The sequence below is a fragment of the Vipera ursinii genome, assembly GCF_947247035.1.
Source record: "Vipera ursinii genome assembly, chromosome: 16".
NCBI classification, from domain to species: Eukaryota; Metazoa; Chordata; class Lepidosauria; order Squamata; family Viperidae; genus Vipera; species Vipera ursinii.
The window spans coordinates 8,099,144-8,115,141 of record NC_139529.1 but is presented as its reverse complement, the minus strand read 5'-3'; the positions used below and the strand labels follow the sequence as shown (position 1 = coordinate 8,115,141).

Genomic DNA, 15,998 nt, shown 5'->3' with positions numbered 1-15,998 from the left:
TAGCATTGTAAGATTTCTTTGTGGGCTGTACATTGTGTGAATCCAGCAACTGTGTTACATTAGCCTGGATTTGGACCCATCTTTTCCTGCTTAAGACTACCAGGTTGTGCCTTTCTCCTTTGGCTTTCTGTCTCCTCCTCTCCCAGATTGTTTCCCCCCACCACAAATAGTTTCCTTCCCCAAATACAAGTGGTATTTATTTGACTTTAGCGAGAGGTTTTTCACATAACCTCCAAGCAGCATGTTACGATAGAAAACACACTTGCTGGTGCCTAAATGAGATCATGATTGTGTCTGCAGTTGAAGGGCGTGCTTGCCAACATGTGTTTTCTGCTTTGGGACCTTCATTCTTTCAAAGATGAGGTTGAGCATGACCTGGGTTGTGTCCCCATGGCACTGGTCATCTCCTAGATGTTGGAAGCGGGCCCATCAAGCCATCTGCTTCACCTCTCTTGGGAGTAGACAGTTGAGTTTGATGGAGCTTCCACCGATAACGTCGGCTTGCATATTCTCTTAGATCTGAGATGGGGAGAAGGAAAAGTGAAGAAGGAGAAGGGGAGATGGAAAAGGAGAAGAAAGGGAGAAGGAAAGAAGGAGAAGATGGGGAGAAAGAGAAAGGAGGGAGGAGAAGAAGAAGGAGAAAAAAAAGTTGGGCTGGTATCTAGAAAGGCTGTTCAAATAACTTTCTCTGACTCATTCTGAGTCCTTTGGCTTCAAGTGTGTTAACCTTGTTGCTTGACGATCTCGAGGGGTAACGGCATGCGGGGTGGGGGTGGCGTTTAGCAATCCCATTTAGTAATTCCACTGGAATTCTTTCTGGAATCCTGCAGCTGGGCGGCTGGAGACGGGCCTCCTCTAGTTACAAGCAAGCAGAAGAACTTTAAGGAGGAGGACTCCGTTCCAAGGCTGTGCTCTCGTGACAATTCCTCCGAGCACAGCCACACTGCAATTTCCCAGAAGTGTTTTCATGGCTAGGCGGCCCAGAGACCCTGGTTACGTAATCTTGGGCTCTCTTCTGCTTTGCTGCCTCTCCCCCACCCCCCACCCTTGATGCTCAACTCTGCTTATCGAGGAATGGATTAGTCAGTTCTGTCCTGACAGAGCAGACAGTGGCTCCTTCCGGATGCCTGGAATGGTGGCTTTCCTTCCAGAAGTGGGATGGGTTCTGATTTGGGGGGGGGGTTTAATTCATCTCAGCCTGATGGTAAGGAGAGGAATTTGGGTCCCCCCTTCTCTCTCTTTAATTATTTGGAAGTTTTACAGGGCAAAAATTAAAAGTGGGTCTTTGGTACAAGGTAGAAGAGAATATTTGTAGCTCAGGGTTGAACTGGTCCTTGGTTCTCTTTGAGCTTGGTGCTTTTCCTGGAGATGTTTCACGACCCAACTGGGTAACATCATCAGTGCTAGAAGGGAGTGGGGTGGAGGAGGAGGAGGAGGAGGACTGTGGTGCCCTCTGAGCTTGGTGGCTTTCTTGTAGAGATTTCATGATCGAACTAGGTAATATCCTCAATGCTACTTTTGATGTTGCCGTAGCACTGATGATGTTACCTAGTTTGGCCAAGAAATGTCCACAAGAAAGCCACCAAGCTCAGAGAGCACCACGGCCCCTACAGTTGGTACCGGGTGCCACCAAATGAAGGTGTTGGAGAGCCACCATTGGCCAGCCGTTACAGTAGAAATTCCAAATTCCTGGTTCAAATCCTGAGAGGAAATTGACCCATAAGGAATTATCCCCATCTTAAATGCCACAGCAGATCAAGGCACCGGCTAATAATCCTCGGGTTTCTGTAGTCGAAATGTGTGAAAATAGATACACACACACTACCCTCTCAAAACAAATGGTTGGAAGTTGAGGATTGCCTGCAGAGTCTCTCTGACCATCCATCCATCTTCTCTTTAAATATCTCCAGCAGAAAAGATGCTCAAACTTAAGTGAGTTTTAATTCACTCAGAGAAAATCACGGTGAGAATGTCGAAAGTATAGTCCCTGTATTTTCCTCTTGGACGTCTCCTCTTCCTCTCCCCATTCTTCTCCTTCTGGGAACATCTGGAGTAGCTCGTCTCTGTGAGACAGTTCTGGATCAGAATTCAGAATACCAGAGTTGGAAGGGACCTCAGAGGTCTTCTAGTCCAGCCCCCTGCTGAAGCAGGAGATGGTATCCCATTCCGGACAAATGGTTGTCCACTCTTTTCTTCAAAACCTCCAGTGACGAAGCACCCACAACTTCTGGAGGCAGGTCGTTCCACTGATCCAAGATCCCTTGAGCCACTTCGGACTAAGAAGGTGAAAGTCAGCCAGGCTTGCAAGGGGATGTGGTTCTAGTTTGAGGGCTGGATCAAAAGCTTAGAAACGAGGGACAAAACCCAGTGCAAACAAAAGCAATAGATGTCAGATGGCTGGACGGCTGTCTAAACAGGAATTCCTTCCTGCCATTGTCAGATAAAATAGCTGCTGCTTCGTTCTGGCGTTCTGTGCAAAGTGACCCTTCCTTCCTTCCTGAATTCTCTGAAAACAAAGAAAAACTCAGCTGGGAAAAAAGACTATGAAGGTCTGTTGGAAAATGAAGCAACAGTAGCCCATTATTGACTTTTCTCTTTCCTTTCCTTTCCTTTCCTTTCCTTTCCTTCCTTTCCTTTCCTTTCCTTCCCTTCCCTTCCCTTCCCTTCCCTTCCCTTCCCTTCCCTTCCCTTCCCTTCCCTTCCCTTCCCTTCCCTTCCTTTCCTTTCCTTTCCTTTCCTTTCCTTTCCTTTCCTTTCCTTTCCTTTCCTTTCCTTTCCTTTCCTTTCCCTTCCTTTCCCTTCCCTTCCCTTCCCTTCCCTTCCCTTCCCTTCCCTTCCTTCCCTTCCCTTCCTTTCCTTTCCTTTCCTTTCCTTTCCTTTCCTTTCCTTTCCTTTCCTTTCCTTTCCTTTCCTTTCCTTTCCTTTCCTTTCCTTTCCTTTCCTTTCCTTTCCTTTCCTTCAACTGAAGAAGCTTCTAAGATGAGAAAGGAAACATTTTCAAGGGGAAATAAAAACAGCCAAGGAAGTCCCGTTGCCTTTTGGAGAAAGCACCTTTGGGATCACTTATCCCTGAGCCAGCAGCAGCAGCAGCCAGGAAAAGCTTGGTTGTCTAAACAAGAGTCATAGAATCAAAATCACCTGAGGTGTTACTACCGCTTTAGTAAGGCCACACCTGGAATATTGTATCCAGTTTTGGTCAGCACATTACCAAAAGAAAAAGATATTGAGACTTCGGAAAAAATGAAAAGAAGAGCAGCCAAGATGATTTAAGGGCCTGGAGACAAAAACATAGGAAGAACGGTTGCAGGAATTGGGTATGGCCAGTCTAGAGAAAAGAAGGAATTAAGGGGGACATGATAGCAGTCTTCCAATGTTTGAGGGGCTGCCACAAAGAGGAGGGGGGGGTGTCAAATTATTCTCCAAAGGACCAGAAGGCAGGACGAGAAACAACGGATGGAAACTAGTCAAGGAGAGAAGCAACCTGGAACTAAGGAGAAACTTCCTAACAGTGAGAACAATTAACCAGTGGAACAAGTTGTGGATGCTCCAACACTGGAGGTTTTTAAGGAAACATTGGACAGCTACCTATCTGAAATTGACCAGGGGGTTGGACTAGAAGACCTCCAAGGTCCCTTCCAGCTCTGTTCTGATTGATTGACTTCCCGTTGAAATAAAACTTGGCTTTGTGCAGCCGTTTGCAGATCCGGAAGGGTGACAAAGGGCACCCAGAGATGTTTTTCTCCCGCTAGGAATTTCCCAACAGTCTTTCTCTCTCCTCCCCGAAGTTGCACGCTTGACCCTTTTGCTCTCTGCAAACCGTGACTCTAAGGAGTTAAGTGTGTGTTGTGGGCGTTCCAGGCCTTCCTGATGTCACGCCAGAAAATGAAGGAAGGCCTTTGTTGGCAACTCAAGCTTTGCAAATCAGACCGAGGAGCGAAGCAGCGCCTCCCTAGATGGACAGCCGGACAGACGGAGGGATGGGGAAATTTAGGAGCCTTTGCTCCCTGTAACTTCGGTCTGTCTCTCCCTCCACTTCCCCTTCTTCCCCTCCCCCCTCTTTTTTCCTTTCTTTCTGCCGGAGCCGCTTAAGGAAGCCTGAAGAATGTAAGGCGAAGGAGAAGCAGCTTCTAACTTTTGGGGAGAGGCACGATGGACGGTGTCCTAACTGGGCGGTCGGCGTTGAGCTAACGGTTTTCAGAAGGCTGGATTTGTAGTGGATTTTTTTTTTTAAAAAAAAAGAAAAGCAGAGAGGGGTTTTTGGCCTGGAAGTTTAGGGAGAAGAGGAAGAAAGCAGGGGACCGACCGTGGGGGCGGCAATCGGGCTGGAGGTGTTTTTCTAACCAATGAAAATGTTGGAGATTTGCCTGAAATTAGTCGGTTGCAAGTCAAAAAAAGGGCTGTCCTCCTCTTCCAGCTGCTATTTGGAAGGTAAGTCCAGAGCTGCCGTGGCTGAAAAGTGTGTGTGTGGGGGGGCGTTTGTTCCCCCTCTGTTTTGCTGTAGGCCTGTAGCTGGTCTCCCTGTCTGGAGTAGAAGTCCTCCTACAAAATTACTCTGTTGTGCATCTGGAGAAGAATGGCTCCTTTTGGGACGGGGCTGAATTAGGAACTTTCGAAGTCTTTGTCCCAAACTTCCTTCCTTCCTTCCTTCCTTCCTTCCTTCCTTCCTTCCTTCCTTCCTTCCTTCCTTCCTTCCTTCCTCCCTTCCCTTCCCTTCCCTTCCCTTCCCTTCCCTTCCCTTCCCTTCCCTTCCCTTCCCTTCCCTTCCCTTCCCTTTCCAGGAGAAAACAGAGCAATGGAATAAGCAATGGATCTTGGCTGCCTCAGTTTCCCCTTGGCCATCTTCATGCCATGCTCAAGTGAGAGAGGATAGGGTACTTCTCCATGTCCTCCTCTTCCTCGTCCCCTCCCCCTCCCCCTCCCCTTCTTTATCTTCTCCTTCTCTTTCTCCTCCTGCTCCTTAACAACTCCTCCTCCTCCTCCTCCTCCTCCTCCTCCTCCTCCTCCTTCTCCTCCTCCTCCCCCCATCCCACATGGGAAAACGTTTCTGGCCAAACCAAGTGATTTCTGTTAACTTCTAGTCCACGACAAAAGTTACGCCTGTTTTCTCTTCCATGTATGGTTGAAGAATATTGAGGAAACTTGCTGAGAGAAATCTAATCCTCCGATACACCTCTGGGTATCTGTTTGGTGGATAAAAAAAAAAAAGAGAGAGGATGAAATCACTTGGATTTTGCAAGAAGAATTTTTAAACACAGTTCCATCTCGGGAAGAAGGCGGCAATGGTTTTGGCCAAAAAAAAGGCGCTTTTTTGTGGGGGAGGGAGAATTGGTTTGTGACAATGACTGCTTTTAGCTTCATATCTTTCCATGCTAAATTTAACATTCCCTTCGGATTTCCATCTATGCAAATTCTGTGGGATTTAGGATTTAGGTGAGTGAACTCCCAATCCGTGTTAAGAACGAGGGAAAACATTTGTAGGGCTGCCTTGCACCAGGGGGAGGATTAATCATATTAATTATGGCATTTCTGGGGAATGTTGGCCATTGGATGCTTGTTCTAGCTCATCGCATACTTTCCGCTCAGACTTGTCCCTTCATCGCCTCCTGACTTCTGCAGTGGGCAACCATCTCTATTTTCCAAATTGAGGAGAAAATTTTCCCCCTCCCCTGTGCCGTGGTATTGTACTTAATAACTTTTGTTTTTCCAGGATTTCAATGGTGGATTAGTCAGGAGTTCTGGACTCCACTCAAATGCAAACTTCAGGGAGGGCCAAGTTTCTCCCCCCCCACACCCTCTCGGCCTGTCAGTTTTGAAAAGCAGAAACAGGGCCACGTGATTTTTCTCCCACCAGTCAGCTCTGTGGTTGCTTGAGTGTCAAAAGAGGGCCAAAAAAAATCCTCCCCCAAACCCAAAAAGCTTGAAAAAAAATGTCCTGCCTTCAGGTGCTTTGGATAATCATTTGACCCCGTCTTCTCTGGGGCAGCCCCTCAAATGTTAGAAGACGTCTGTCTTCCCATATCGGCTAGGTTTTCGCATAACACAATTGTTTTTTGATTAAGTCACAATGGCCATAAGCTCCAGGTAATCCTTGGCTTACCATAGTTCAACAGCATTGAAAAAAGGGACTTATAACCATTTCCCCACTTACGACTGTTGCAGCATCCTCATAGTCACGCGATCAAGATTCAGGTGCTTGGCCACTGACTCGTTTTTATGACGGTTGCAGTGTCCCGGGGGGGGATCACGTGATCCCCTTTTGCGACTTCTGACGAGCCAAGTCAAGGGGGAAGCCAGATTCACTTAACAACCACGTTACTAACTAAACCACCTCAGCAATTCGCTTAAGAGCTGTGGCAAACGAAGCTTGTAAAATGGGGCAAAGCTCATTTAACAACAGACATTTTGGGCATAAGTCGAAAACTAGCCGTAATGTATCCTAAGAAGAAAAATCCGTTATGAAAATGGGAAGGAGGGAGAGTCCGTGGCCTACCAGGCTGAATCTTAGTAGCTACTTTATGACAAGGTTCCTGGTTTGTAGATCTCCAGGACTTGGCGAATGTCAAGCGGCAGAGACTGCATAACAACACCGGGGAGAAGGTTGGAGCAGGGCTTTTCAACCTTGGCAGCTTGGTGGGGTATGGATTTCAACTCCCAGAATTCCCCAGCCGGCCGAGTTGAAGTCCACACATCTTCCAAGTTGCCAAAGTTGAGAAACCCTACTCGAGACTCATTGCTTTCCTTTGTTGATTTTGGAAGCCGGGAATGATGGTCTGGAGGACACAGTTCTGGTGCTTATCCAGAGCCAGGAGCTGGGTTTCCATCATCATAAAACAGCAGGAAATTCGACTTCCAGTTGTGAGGCTGTTGTGGTTAGGGATTGCCAAAAAAGGTTTGAGCGGATGAAGAAGGATCACGTTCCCTGTTTGGGATTTGGGGTTTGATACCCTTGGACCTTGAACATGGACCAAGTGGGTCCCTTAGCTCCTTTCAACAGGCTGGTTGGCTCGCAATTTGTAAGAGATCTTCTGAAGGAACTAGATGCATCTGGTTTTTGATGCATTCGTGAAGCTTGCTTAAGATCTCATTTAGGGATTCCATATAGATTCACGAAGGTCCTTGGTGTCCTCTTAGCTTTGTTGTTTTCTTGCAGACGTTTCATTACCCAAACTAGGTAACATCACCGGTGCTGATGATGGCATCAAGTTTGGAAAATGAAAATAACTTCCTTCCTTCCTTCCTTCCTTCCTTCCTTCCTTCCTTCCTTCCTTCCTTCCTTCCTTCCTTCCTTCTTTCTTTCTTTCTTTCTTTCTTTCTTTCTTTCTTTCTTTCAAAAAGGACTTGGCTTAGCTCCAAAGATACCAATCCAGGGCACTTAACCAAGCTCTCCTTTTGTGGCTTCCACCAATCTTGGTTTGTATCCTCTTTTCCACTTGATTCCACCTGGTAAATGGAATCAGAAGAGTGGCCAGAAGAAGGAAAGATTTTGGCAGCTCATCCTGGCCAGTTTGCAACGCCCGAACTCTCTCCCCTCGCTTGTATTATGCATCACCCACCCACCCCACCCACCCACCCCCACCCCGTTCAGAAAAAAGGGCCCCCAGGAGCCGCTGCTAAACCCTGGCAAAGGAACCAGGTGGATAGTCTCTCAAAGAAAAGAGAAAACAAACTTGCTTTGGGGTGTGTGTGTGTGTGTGTGTGTGTGTGTGTGTGTGTGGAATCTCTTCATGGTTCTTCCATAACGTTGAAGGGTGGGGTGGGGGGAACGGATCAAAAACCTCTTATTTTGCAAACAATTTGCACTCCCCCAATGGTGATTCCCTGTTTACGGATGTGGCTGTGCCAGAAAAGCCAACGTCTTTGTTGAACAAATGCTTAAGTTCCTGCCTTAGAATCTGAGCAGACATGAAAGAGTTTCCCATTTATGATTTTTTAAAAAAAAAAGTATATATATTTTCTCGCCTGTTCGGCTCCTTTTACAAGATCTGAAGTGGCTGATTATGGATTAAAAGGGGCGAGGGAGGGGCGGGGGGGAGAGAGAGACTCACCACGCCAAACAGTGAAATATAAGCTACTTTAAAAAAAAAAAAAACAACCCAGCATACAGGTCAAAGTCAGTCAAAGCCCATCTTTGCTTCAACTTATACCTACTGCAATCAAGATGGAATTATTTTGAGTTCCTTCCCCACCACTTCTGACCACTGTAAACCCTACAAAGTTTTAGTAATTCTGCCTCCAGTTTTGTCGAGCTGAGAAAAAGCAAAAGAGAGAGAGAGAGAATGAGAGAGGAAAAAGAGAGAGATTGAGAGAGAGAGAGAGAAGGAGAGAGGGAAAGAGAAAAAAATGTCTATGAGAAGAAATGTTGGAAATGTTGCCATTCAGACTGGTTGAACCCTATTCTCCAATAATCCCTCTTTGTTCCAGGGAATCCCATTCAGTCCCCTGGCACTGAATGCAAGACAATTCACCTGAAGGGAACTGAACGCCCCGCAGTTGTGGCATTGTGCAGGCCTCACAATAGACCCGATTCACTCCTGGCTTGCAGCAGCGTTTCCTTTCCTTCTTCAGCTGTGCTTTTCCGATGAAATTTCCTTTCGAAATGAGGGTGGGCTGGGCGGCAAGAGCCCAGATCCTCAAAGGAGAAAACGAACTCTCTCCTCATTCTTTCCTTTCCCACCAGAAGCGCTTCAACGTCCCGTCGCCTCTGAATTTGAGCCCCAGAGTCTGAGCGAAGCGGCCCGCTGGAATTCCAAAGAAAACCTCCTTTGCGCTCCGGGCGAAAATGATCCCAATCTTTTTGTGGCCTTGTACGATTTCGTAGCCAGCGGGGACAATACACTCAGCATCACTAAAGGTAAGTCCTCAAAATGGGAAGCCGAAGGAAGGGAAGGAGGAAGAGGGTGGCATTTTGGGGGGAAAGAATTCCACTTGGACAGCCCAGCTCAGAGCTACTGTATATAAATAGGGAGCAAGCCACACTCGCTAGCGCTGATGATGTTGCCTAGTTGGGTCATGAAACGCCTGGAAGAAAACCCTCACGTTCAGAGAACACCCAGGACCCCACAGCTCAGCCCCAAACTACAAATATCCCCTTCTTTTGCTGTGTTTTTTAATCACTTGCTCCCAAGTCACATTCAACAATTCTCAGAGTTGTGATCGGGTTGTTTTTTTTTTTTCTTTACCCGCAGGGGAGAAACTTCGAGTCTTGGGTTACAACCACAATGGAGAATGGTGCGAAGCCCAGACGAAGAACGGGCAAGGCTGGGTCCCCAGCAACTACATCACCCCTGTGAACAGCTTGGAAAAGCACTCGTGGTACCATGGGCCGGTGTCCCGCAATGCGGCGGAGTATCTGCTGAGCAGTGGGATCAACGGCAGCTTTTTGGTACGGGAAAGTGAGAGCAGTCCCGGCCAGCGGTCCATATCCTTGAGATACGAAGGGAGGGTCTACCACTACCGGATCAACACCGCCTCGGATGGCAAGGTGAGTGTCCTTGATGTTGACCATCCACAAGCGCACAGCGAGTGACCGACCGGCTTGGTGTGTTTAGGACGCTTCCGATGGAGGCATCTCCAGGTTTTATTTTTATAGACTAAAATCAACTCAAACTCTCTGCAGGCTACTTATGACCACAGTTGAGCCCCAAATGTCTGTCGCTAAGCAGGTGAAGTGGGTTTTGCCCCATTTTACGACCTACCTTGCCACAGTTGTGAATCACCGCAGTCGTTAAGTTAGCCACACGGTTGTTAAGTGGATCTGGTTTCCCCCGTTGACGTTCCTTCTCGGAAGGTCGCAGAAGGGGAGCAGGTGACCCGGGGAAGCTGCGACCGTCGTAAATACGAGTCAGTTGCCAATTGTCTGAATTTTGATCACGTGACCCCGGGGGGGGATGCCGCAATGGTCATAAGTGTGAAAAACGGTCACAAAATGAATTATTGTATGTCGAGGACCGTCTCTAATGGCTGTGAGTCCCGCCACCTGCAGCTTGTGTAATTTTGCTGAAAGGAACGCCTGCTGCTTCTTTCCGCTCTCTTTCCACTAGAGGACAGTCCATCCTCGCTAGACGAAAATGGCCGGGGAGATCTTTGCGGAAAAGATTAATGGTCTTTTTCTTAGCCGGAGTTGTTTTAATCAGAATTTTCAAGAAAAGATAACCTGGCGATGGGAATTCATTAGCACCAACCTCCACCGGCTCCTTGTCAGAGTCTTATCAGCTGGAGGTTTTCTGTTTTTAATAAAATAACCATCCTGGAAACGAGGCCCCATTATCACTTCGCTGCAGGATTGAAACAATATTAAGTTGTTTGATAAAACAGATATTGTATCTCGGGCCCGGTTGGGATTTGTCAGGAGAAATCAGGTGGAGCTTTTTTCTGTCGCTCCCGAAGGATCTTCCCTGATCGTGCCGTTATGAATTTAATCGGACAAGTTAATAACTGCAAGTGCTGAAAATGGAGCAGCTTTTGGAGGCTGGGCAATCGGGACCAGGAAGGTGTGGAAAACAGGGGAGGAATTTCAAATGAGGCCAAATGGTCATTTTTTTTCCAACGGCTCATATCGAAAAGCTACAGAGGAAGAAGCTGTATGTAGACATTCCTCCGCTTAACGCCCGCGAGTGGGACCGCAACTACCATTGCTAAGGGATTCCGTCATTAAATGACTCATCCTGTGGCCTTTCTTTGCTGTGGGTGTTAAGCAGATCACCTAGTCGTTAAGCAAATCCGGCTTGCCCTTAGGCTTATCCGAAGGTCACAAGCCATGACGACACGACCCCGAGGTTCGGCAGCCTTTGCAAACACCTGCCGGTTGCCCAGCACCTGAATTTTGGGACACGGGACCCTGGGGATGTTGCAACGGTCGTAAGTGTGAGAACTGATCATAGTTCCCTTGTTTCAGGGCCATTGCGATTTCAAACGGTCTGTAAGTGAATGGTTGTAAGTCAAGAACTACTTTTAGTCAGCCCCACCTAAGAATTGTAACTACTTCTAAGGTGACTTTCATGCAGGAAAGAAGCATGACTGTGGGATGTAAATTCCTTCCTCCCTCCCTCCCTCCCTCCCTCCCTCCCTCCCTCCCTCCCTCCCTCCCTCCCTCTCTTTCTTTCTTTCTTTCTTTCTTTCTTTCTTTCTTTCTTTCTTTCTTTCTTTCTTTCTTTCTTTCTTTCTTTCTCTTTTGTTTCTTCGTTTCTGGGTTGTTTTTTTTTCTTTTGGTGCCTCATCTCTCAGAGTGATTTTTGTCACGACGGGAGCCTGCTGCTACAAGTGTATGGATGAATGATTTGTGTTTGGCCGGCTGCATTTTCTGGCGACTGATAATCGTTTCGACTGCCTTGAATTAATCATAATATAACAGAGCAGCCGTTCCTTCTGGTTGCAAAGAGGGGCCTGTATTTATTTATTTATTTATTTATTTATAAGGGGGAACCTGCCTAGGAGCTGCCTGATCTTGGCTGATTCTGGGAAAGCTACCCGTGGGCCGACCTCATTGGTAGCTGGAAGGGAGACCACCAGGAGATCCCAGGGCTGAGGACCCGCTGTGGGGAGGTTGAAGACGCATCCAGAAGGAGGCAATGACAACACAGGGGGAAATAAACACTGGTTTCTGGCAAAAGAATAATGAATTACAGTCACGTGAACGAGTGCCTGAAATGCAGTCATGTGTGCACAGGTCCCGGGGGTGGGGGTGGGGCAGGCATTCGAACGTTGAATCCGGGTCCTTACCCTTTTCGAGGTCCATGATGACTTTGAACTTGAAGAAATTTACAATGTTGGGAAAAGCGGAAGGAAAGATCAGAAGGAGCAATGACGACACCAGTGGAAGACTTGAAGGGCCAGGCTTGGGACAGGCCCTCCTGGAGAACGTCTAAGCCTCACCTCTGTCTCGCTTAGCAGCAGAAATTTTGTGGGTCAGTTGTGGTCACCCCCACCTTCACGTAGAAGTGTAACCTCAGGAGACCTTTCTCTTTGCTTCTCTCCAGCTTTACGTCTCTTCTGAAAGCCGCTTCAACACGTTGGCTGAGCTGGTCCACCACCACTCGACGGTGGCCGACGGCCTGATCATCACCCTCCATTACCCTGCCCCGAAGAGGAACAAGCCCACCATTTACGGCGTGTCTCCAAACTACGACAAGTGGGAGATCGAACGGACGGACATTACCATGAAGCACAAACTGGGGGGTGGACAATACGGGGAGGTGTACGAAGGCATCTGGAAGAAGTACAATCTCACCGTGGCGGTGAAAACCCTCAAGGTAAGAGTGGCAAGTCTTCCTTTTAAATCGTCAACTGCCTTTATGAATGACCAGACTTTTAGGAGATGCCAAAATTAATGGATTAAAAGATGTCGCTGCTTCTTCTTCTTCTTCTTCTTCTTCTTCTTCTTCTTCTTATTATTATTATTATTATTATTATTGTCATCATCGTTATTTTGCATAACAGCTTTTCGCTTCCTTGTCAAAGAGCCTTTGAACACCTAGCCATTTTCTTAAGAAACCTGTCTCGTGAATTACGGATCTCAAGCTGTTTTTAATGGCTGGGTCCTCTTTCATACTCCGGCCTGGGTTGTGGGTGTGAGCAACCACAAAATATGATCAATAAAAAAAAAAGAGAGAGAGAGAGAGATTGATTTTGCACTTGGAAAGCAGGAGCAGTTCCTCCCATCAGCTGGGAATTGCTTCGCTGCAGAAAACACGGAACTGAAAGAGGAATATTTGAGCTTATTCAACCCATCAAAATGTTTTTGGGAATACAAGGTGTTCCTTGACCGACAGACCGCAGTTGAGCTCAAGTTTCCCCTTGCCAAGCAGGGCAGTCCTTAAGTGAGTTTGGCCCCATATAACGACCTTTCTCACCCCACTTCTTAAGCGAATCCCGCAGTTGTGAAGTCAGTAACTGACTTTTAATTTTTAATGGATGTAGAATTAAAGGCTTGAGTGGGAACTCAGGTGGTAGATTCTCGTTCTTGTGAATTTATTTCTGATTTCCTTTTTCACTTAAGTTTTGGGAAGATCCAAATCCGAGTTCCTTCCTTCCTGTTTTAAAAACGGTAACAGGAAGGAAGGAACTTGAGAGAATTTGGATCTTCTCCAAAATTAAGCCAATCAAGTTTAAAAAAGAAATCAGAAATAAATTCACACTGGTCTGAAATGGTATAGGTTCTTCTGCTCGAGCGGCGGGCTGGACTAGAAGACCTCCAAGGTCCCTTCCAGCTCTATTCTAAGTACAAGAAGCCACCACCGAGAAGGTCCCAACCAAACCTTAATCCGAAATCCGTTTGAAATTAACAGTGGGGAAATACCGCCACCTAGTGTTATTAATTGGGAATTTTGGCTAATGCTAGAAGAAGCGCCAACTCAACCAACAATGGGGATTTTAAGATTCACTTAACAACCCGTTACTAACTTAACCACTGCAGCGATTTCCTTAACAACCATGGCAATGGGGCAACACTCCTTTAGCCAACTGCCGCCCAGCAACAGAAATGTTGGGCTCATTGTGATCGTAAGTTGAGGACTACACTTGGTTTCCTGGCATTAAATCTGGCCAATCTCTTTATTGCTCCAAATTGCCTCCAGTTGTCGCCTGGCCACCAGAGACAAGCTCTGCATTCATCACGGCTTTTTATCTCTTCCACTGAAGCTGCGCCTCTAGGAAAGCATCTATTTCCCCCAGGCAAAGGGATGACGGGCGATAGAGCAGAAATGGCTTTAAAAACCACTTTATTTCAATATCTGTCTTTCCTGCATCTTCCCGCACAATATATCAAGAAGCCTTAATGATTACTCTGACGTAGAAGCTGAAAGGTGCCCAGATGTAGGAATGAAACCAGGTTTCCTGGGCTGCTGTTGACTTACCAAGTTTGCCGAATTGTCCCTGGAGAAAAAAAAAACGAGGAGCGCGTAAAATAATGTTACACCAGGTTCTTGTTTTTCAAGGCAGTCCTGTTTTCCCTCTGGCACCCAGCTACCTAACACTTAGATTACTCATCTTTTCACATTTTCTCTCTCCCCTGTCACTTTGGATGGTTTGATTATAATGGCATCAAGCCACTTTCTCCTAGTGACTAAAAAGAGAATCCCTTATCCCTAGTCTGTTCTTTCAAGTCTCCCTGTGGTAGCCACATCACCATCGCACCTGAGACCCTCCAACTTCTTGCCACTTGTCTTCTTCTGTTCTCTTCCATCCATCCCAGCACTGGAATGTATCTGGGACCTAGAACCTAGAACACAGAAGAACAGAGATGGAAGGAACCTTAGAGGTCCTCTAGTCCCACTCTCTGCCCAAGACAGGAGACCCTGTACCCTTCCAGACAAAGGGCTGTCCAGTCTCTTTTTGAAAGCCTCCAATGATGGAGCACCCCCAACTGCTGGAGGCAAGCCCTTCTTCCCCTGATGGATTGTTCTAACTGTTAGGAAATTCCTCATTGTTTCTAGATTGGTTCTCTCCTTGGTTAGTTTCCATCCGTTGTTTCTTGCCTTGCCTTGTGTGGACTTATATGGCTTGTCAGATAGAAAATCATGGATTGATTGACTGCCATCGGGTCAGTGTTGACTCCTAGAGACCACACAGATAATTTTTTCTAGGAGGATCTGTCCCCAACTTGGTCTTTCAGGTCTTCCAACAATGCCCCTATCGCCATTGTAACTGAGTCCATCCACCTGGCCATCGTCTTATTCTCCATCTTTTCACTGATTCATTGACTGATTAGGCGTCATTGGTCCAGTGTCAACTCTTAGCAACCATAATATGTCCGTGATGATGACTGATTATGGGCCAGCCAGTCAGTGTTGAATCTTGGGGACCCCGTAGATTTTCTTCATGAAGATCTGTCCCCAGCCTGGTCCTTCAGGTCTTCCAATGATGCCCCCATGAAGAGCTGTAACTGTGTCTCCACTGAGTCTCCACTCTTTCCTTCCACTTTTCCTAGCACGACGGACTTCTCAGAGTGAGCTTTGCATTGATCCATTGATTGATTATGTCAGGTTGCTATGGACTATTAGGGACGCATAGATACGTCTTCTCCAGGAGGATCTGTCTTCATCCTGGTCTTCCAGCTCTGCCCCTATCTCTGTGGTAATGAAGCCCAATCACTTGCTGTTGGTTGTCGTCGTCTTCTTCCCTTTCTTTCCAGCTTTCCCAACAAAGGGAGCTCCATCTTTGCATTGACCCATCGATGGATTACAGGCCATCGAGTTGGTGTCAACGCTTAGCCACCCCATACGTGTTCTCCAGGAGGAACTGCCCCCCAACCTGGTCCTTCAGGTCTTATCACTTGATTACAATGGCATCAAGACCTTCTCGCTTAGTGACAAAACGTGTGCCCCTGTACACACTTTTCTTAAGTCCGTCAATTTAGCCCTTTTGACGTTCAAGATGACGGCTGGGTCTTTGGAGTCAAGAAAGCATGAAGCCTTTCCACTTCCCTCGTCTCCCTACTCAGAAGCCAGCAGGGGGAGACCCAATCCTTAGCGATTACTTTGGGATGTGAGGAGCGGGTGGGGGAAGCTCTTGAGTACTATAATTTTTCTTCATGAGAAGGGTGGAGGAAATGGTGGAAAATGGCTTGGGCAGTCTCCTTTGGCCTGCCTCTCCCAGCAAGGGTTGCTCTCCGAGCTGAGCTAACAGTGGGAAGGAAGCCACCTCTGCAGTTCCAATTGGACTTGGGCTGGTGATTAATTATTTTTCTGCACAGACTATTTATTATCCTGTTTTCGGAGTTGCTGGGAGCCACCGAGAGCTGGTTTGACAAAGTACTTTCTGCAGAGAGATAAATGACGGCCGGCACTGCCCCGTTCAATACTCCTCCTCGCAACATTTAGCTCCGTGATGCCCTTAAATAAGACTTCAATTAGCGTGGGATGCTTGCCCAGACACACACACACACACACACACACACACACACACACACCAAGCACACCCCAACACACACATACCTGCAGAGCAGAAGCACGGGGGATGTGTTGGAAGGAGCTGTTCTCGCTAGGTTTTCTGCATAGGAATCT

General features: G+C 47.1%; 1 protein-coding gene across 2 annotated transcripts in view; it reads left to right on the top strand.

Annotated features, from left to right (window-relative positions):
* Positions 1-15,998, top strand: part of ABL1 (ABL proto-oncogene 1, non-receptor tyrosine kinase) — a 45,411-nt gene that overhangs the window by 17,242 nt on the left and 12,171 nt on the right. Inside the window, exons 1-4 of one of the 2 annotated variants that reach the window (XM_083375308.1) lie at positions 3,905-4,428; positions 8,678-8,851; positions 9,186-9,481; positions 11,976-12,248. In XM_083375308.1, coding sequence (XP_083231434.1) covers positions 4,344-4,428; positions 8,678-8,851; positions 9,186-9,481; positions 11,976-12,248 — 828 coding nt within the window. In that variant the 5' untranslated portion in view covers positions 3,905-4,343. Of the gene's footprint in view, positions 1-3,904; positions 4,429-8,677; positions 8,852-9,185; positions 9,482-11,975; positions 12,249-15,998 lie in introns of those variants that run through there. The other variant, XM_083375307.1, reaches the window with a different exon arrangement.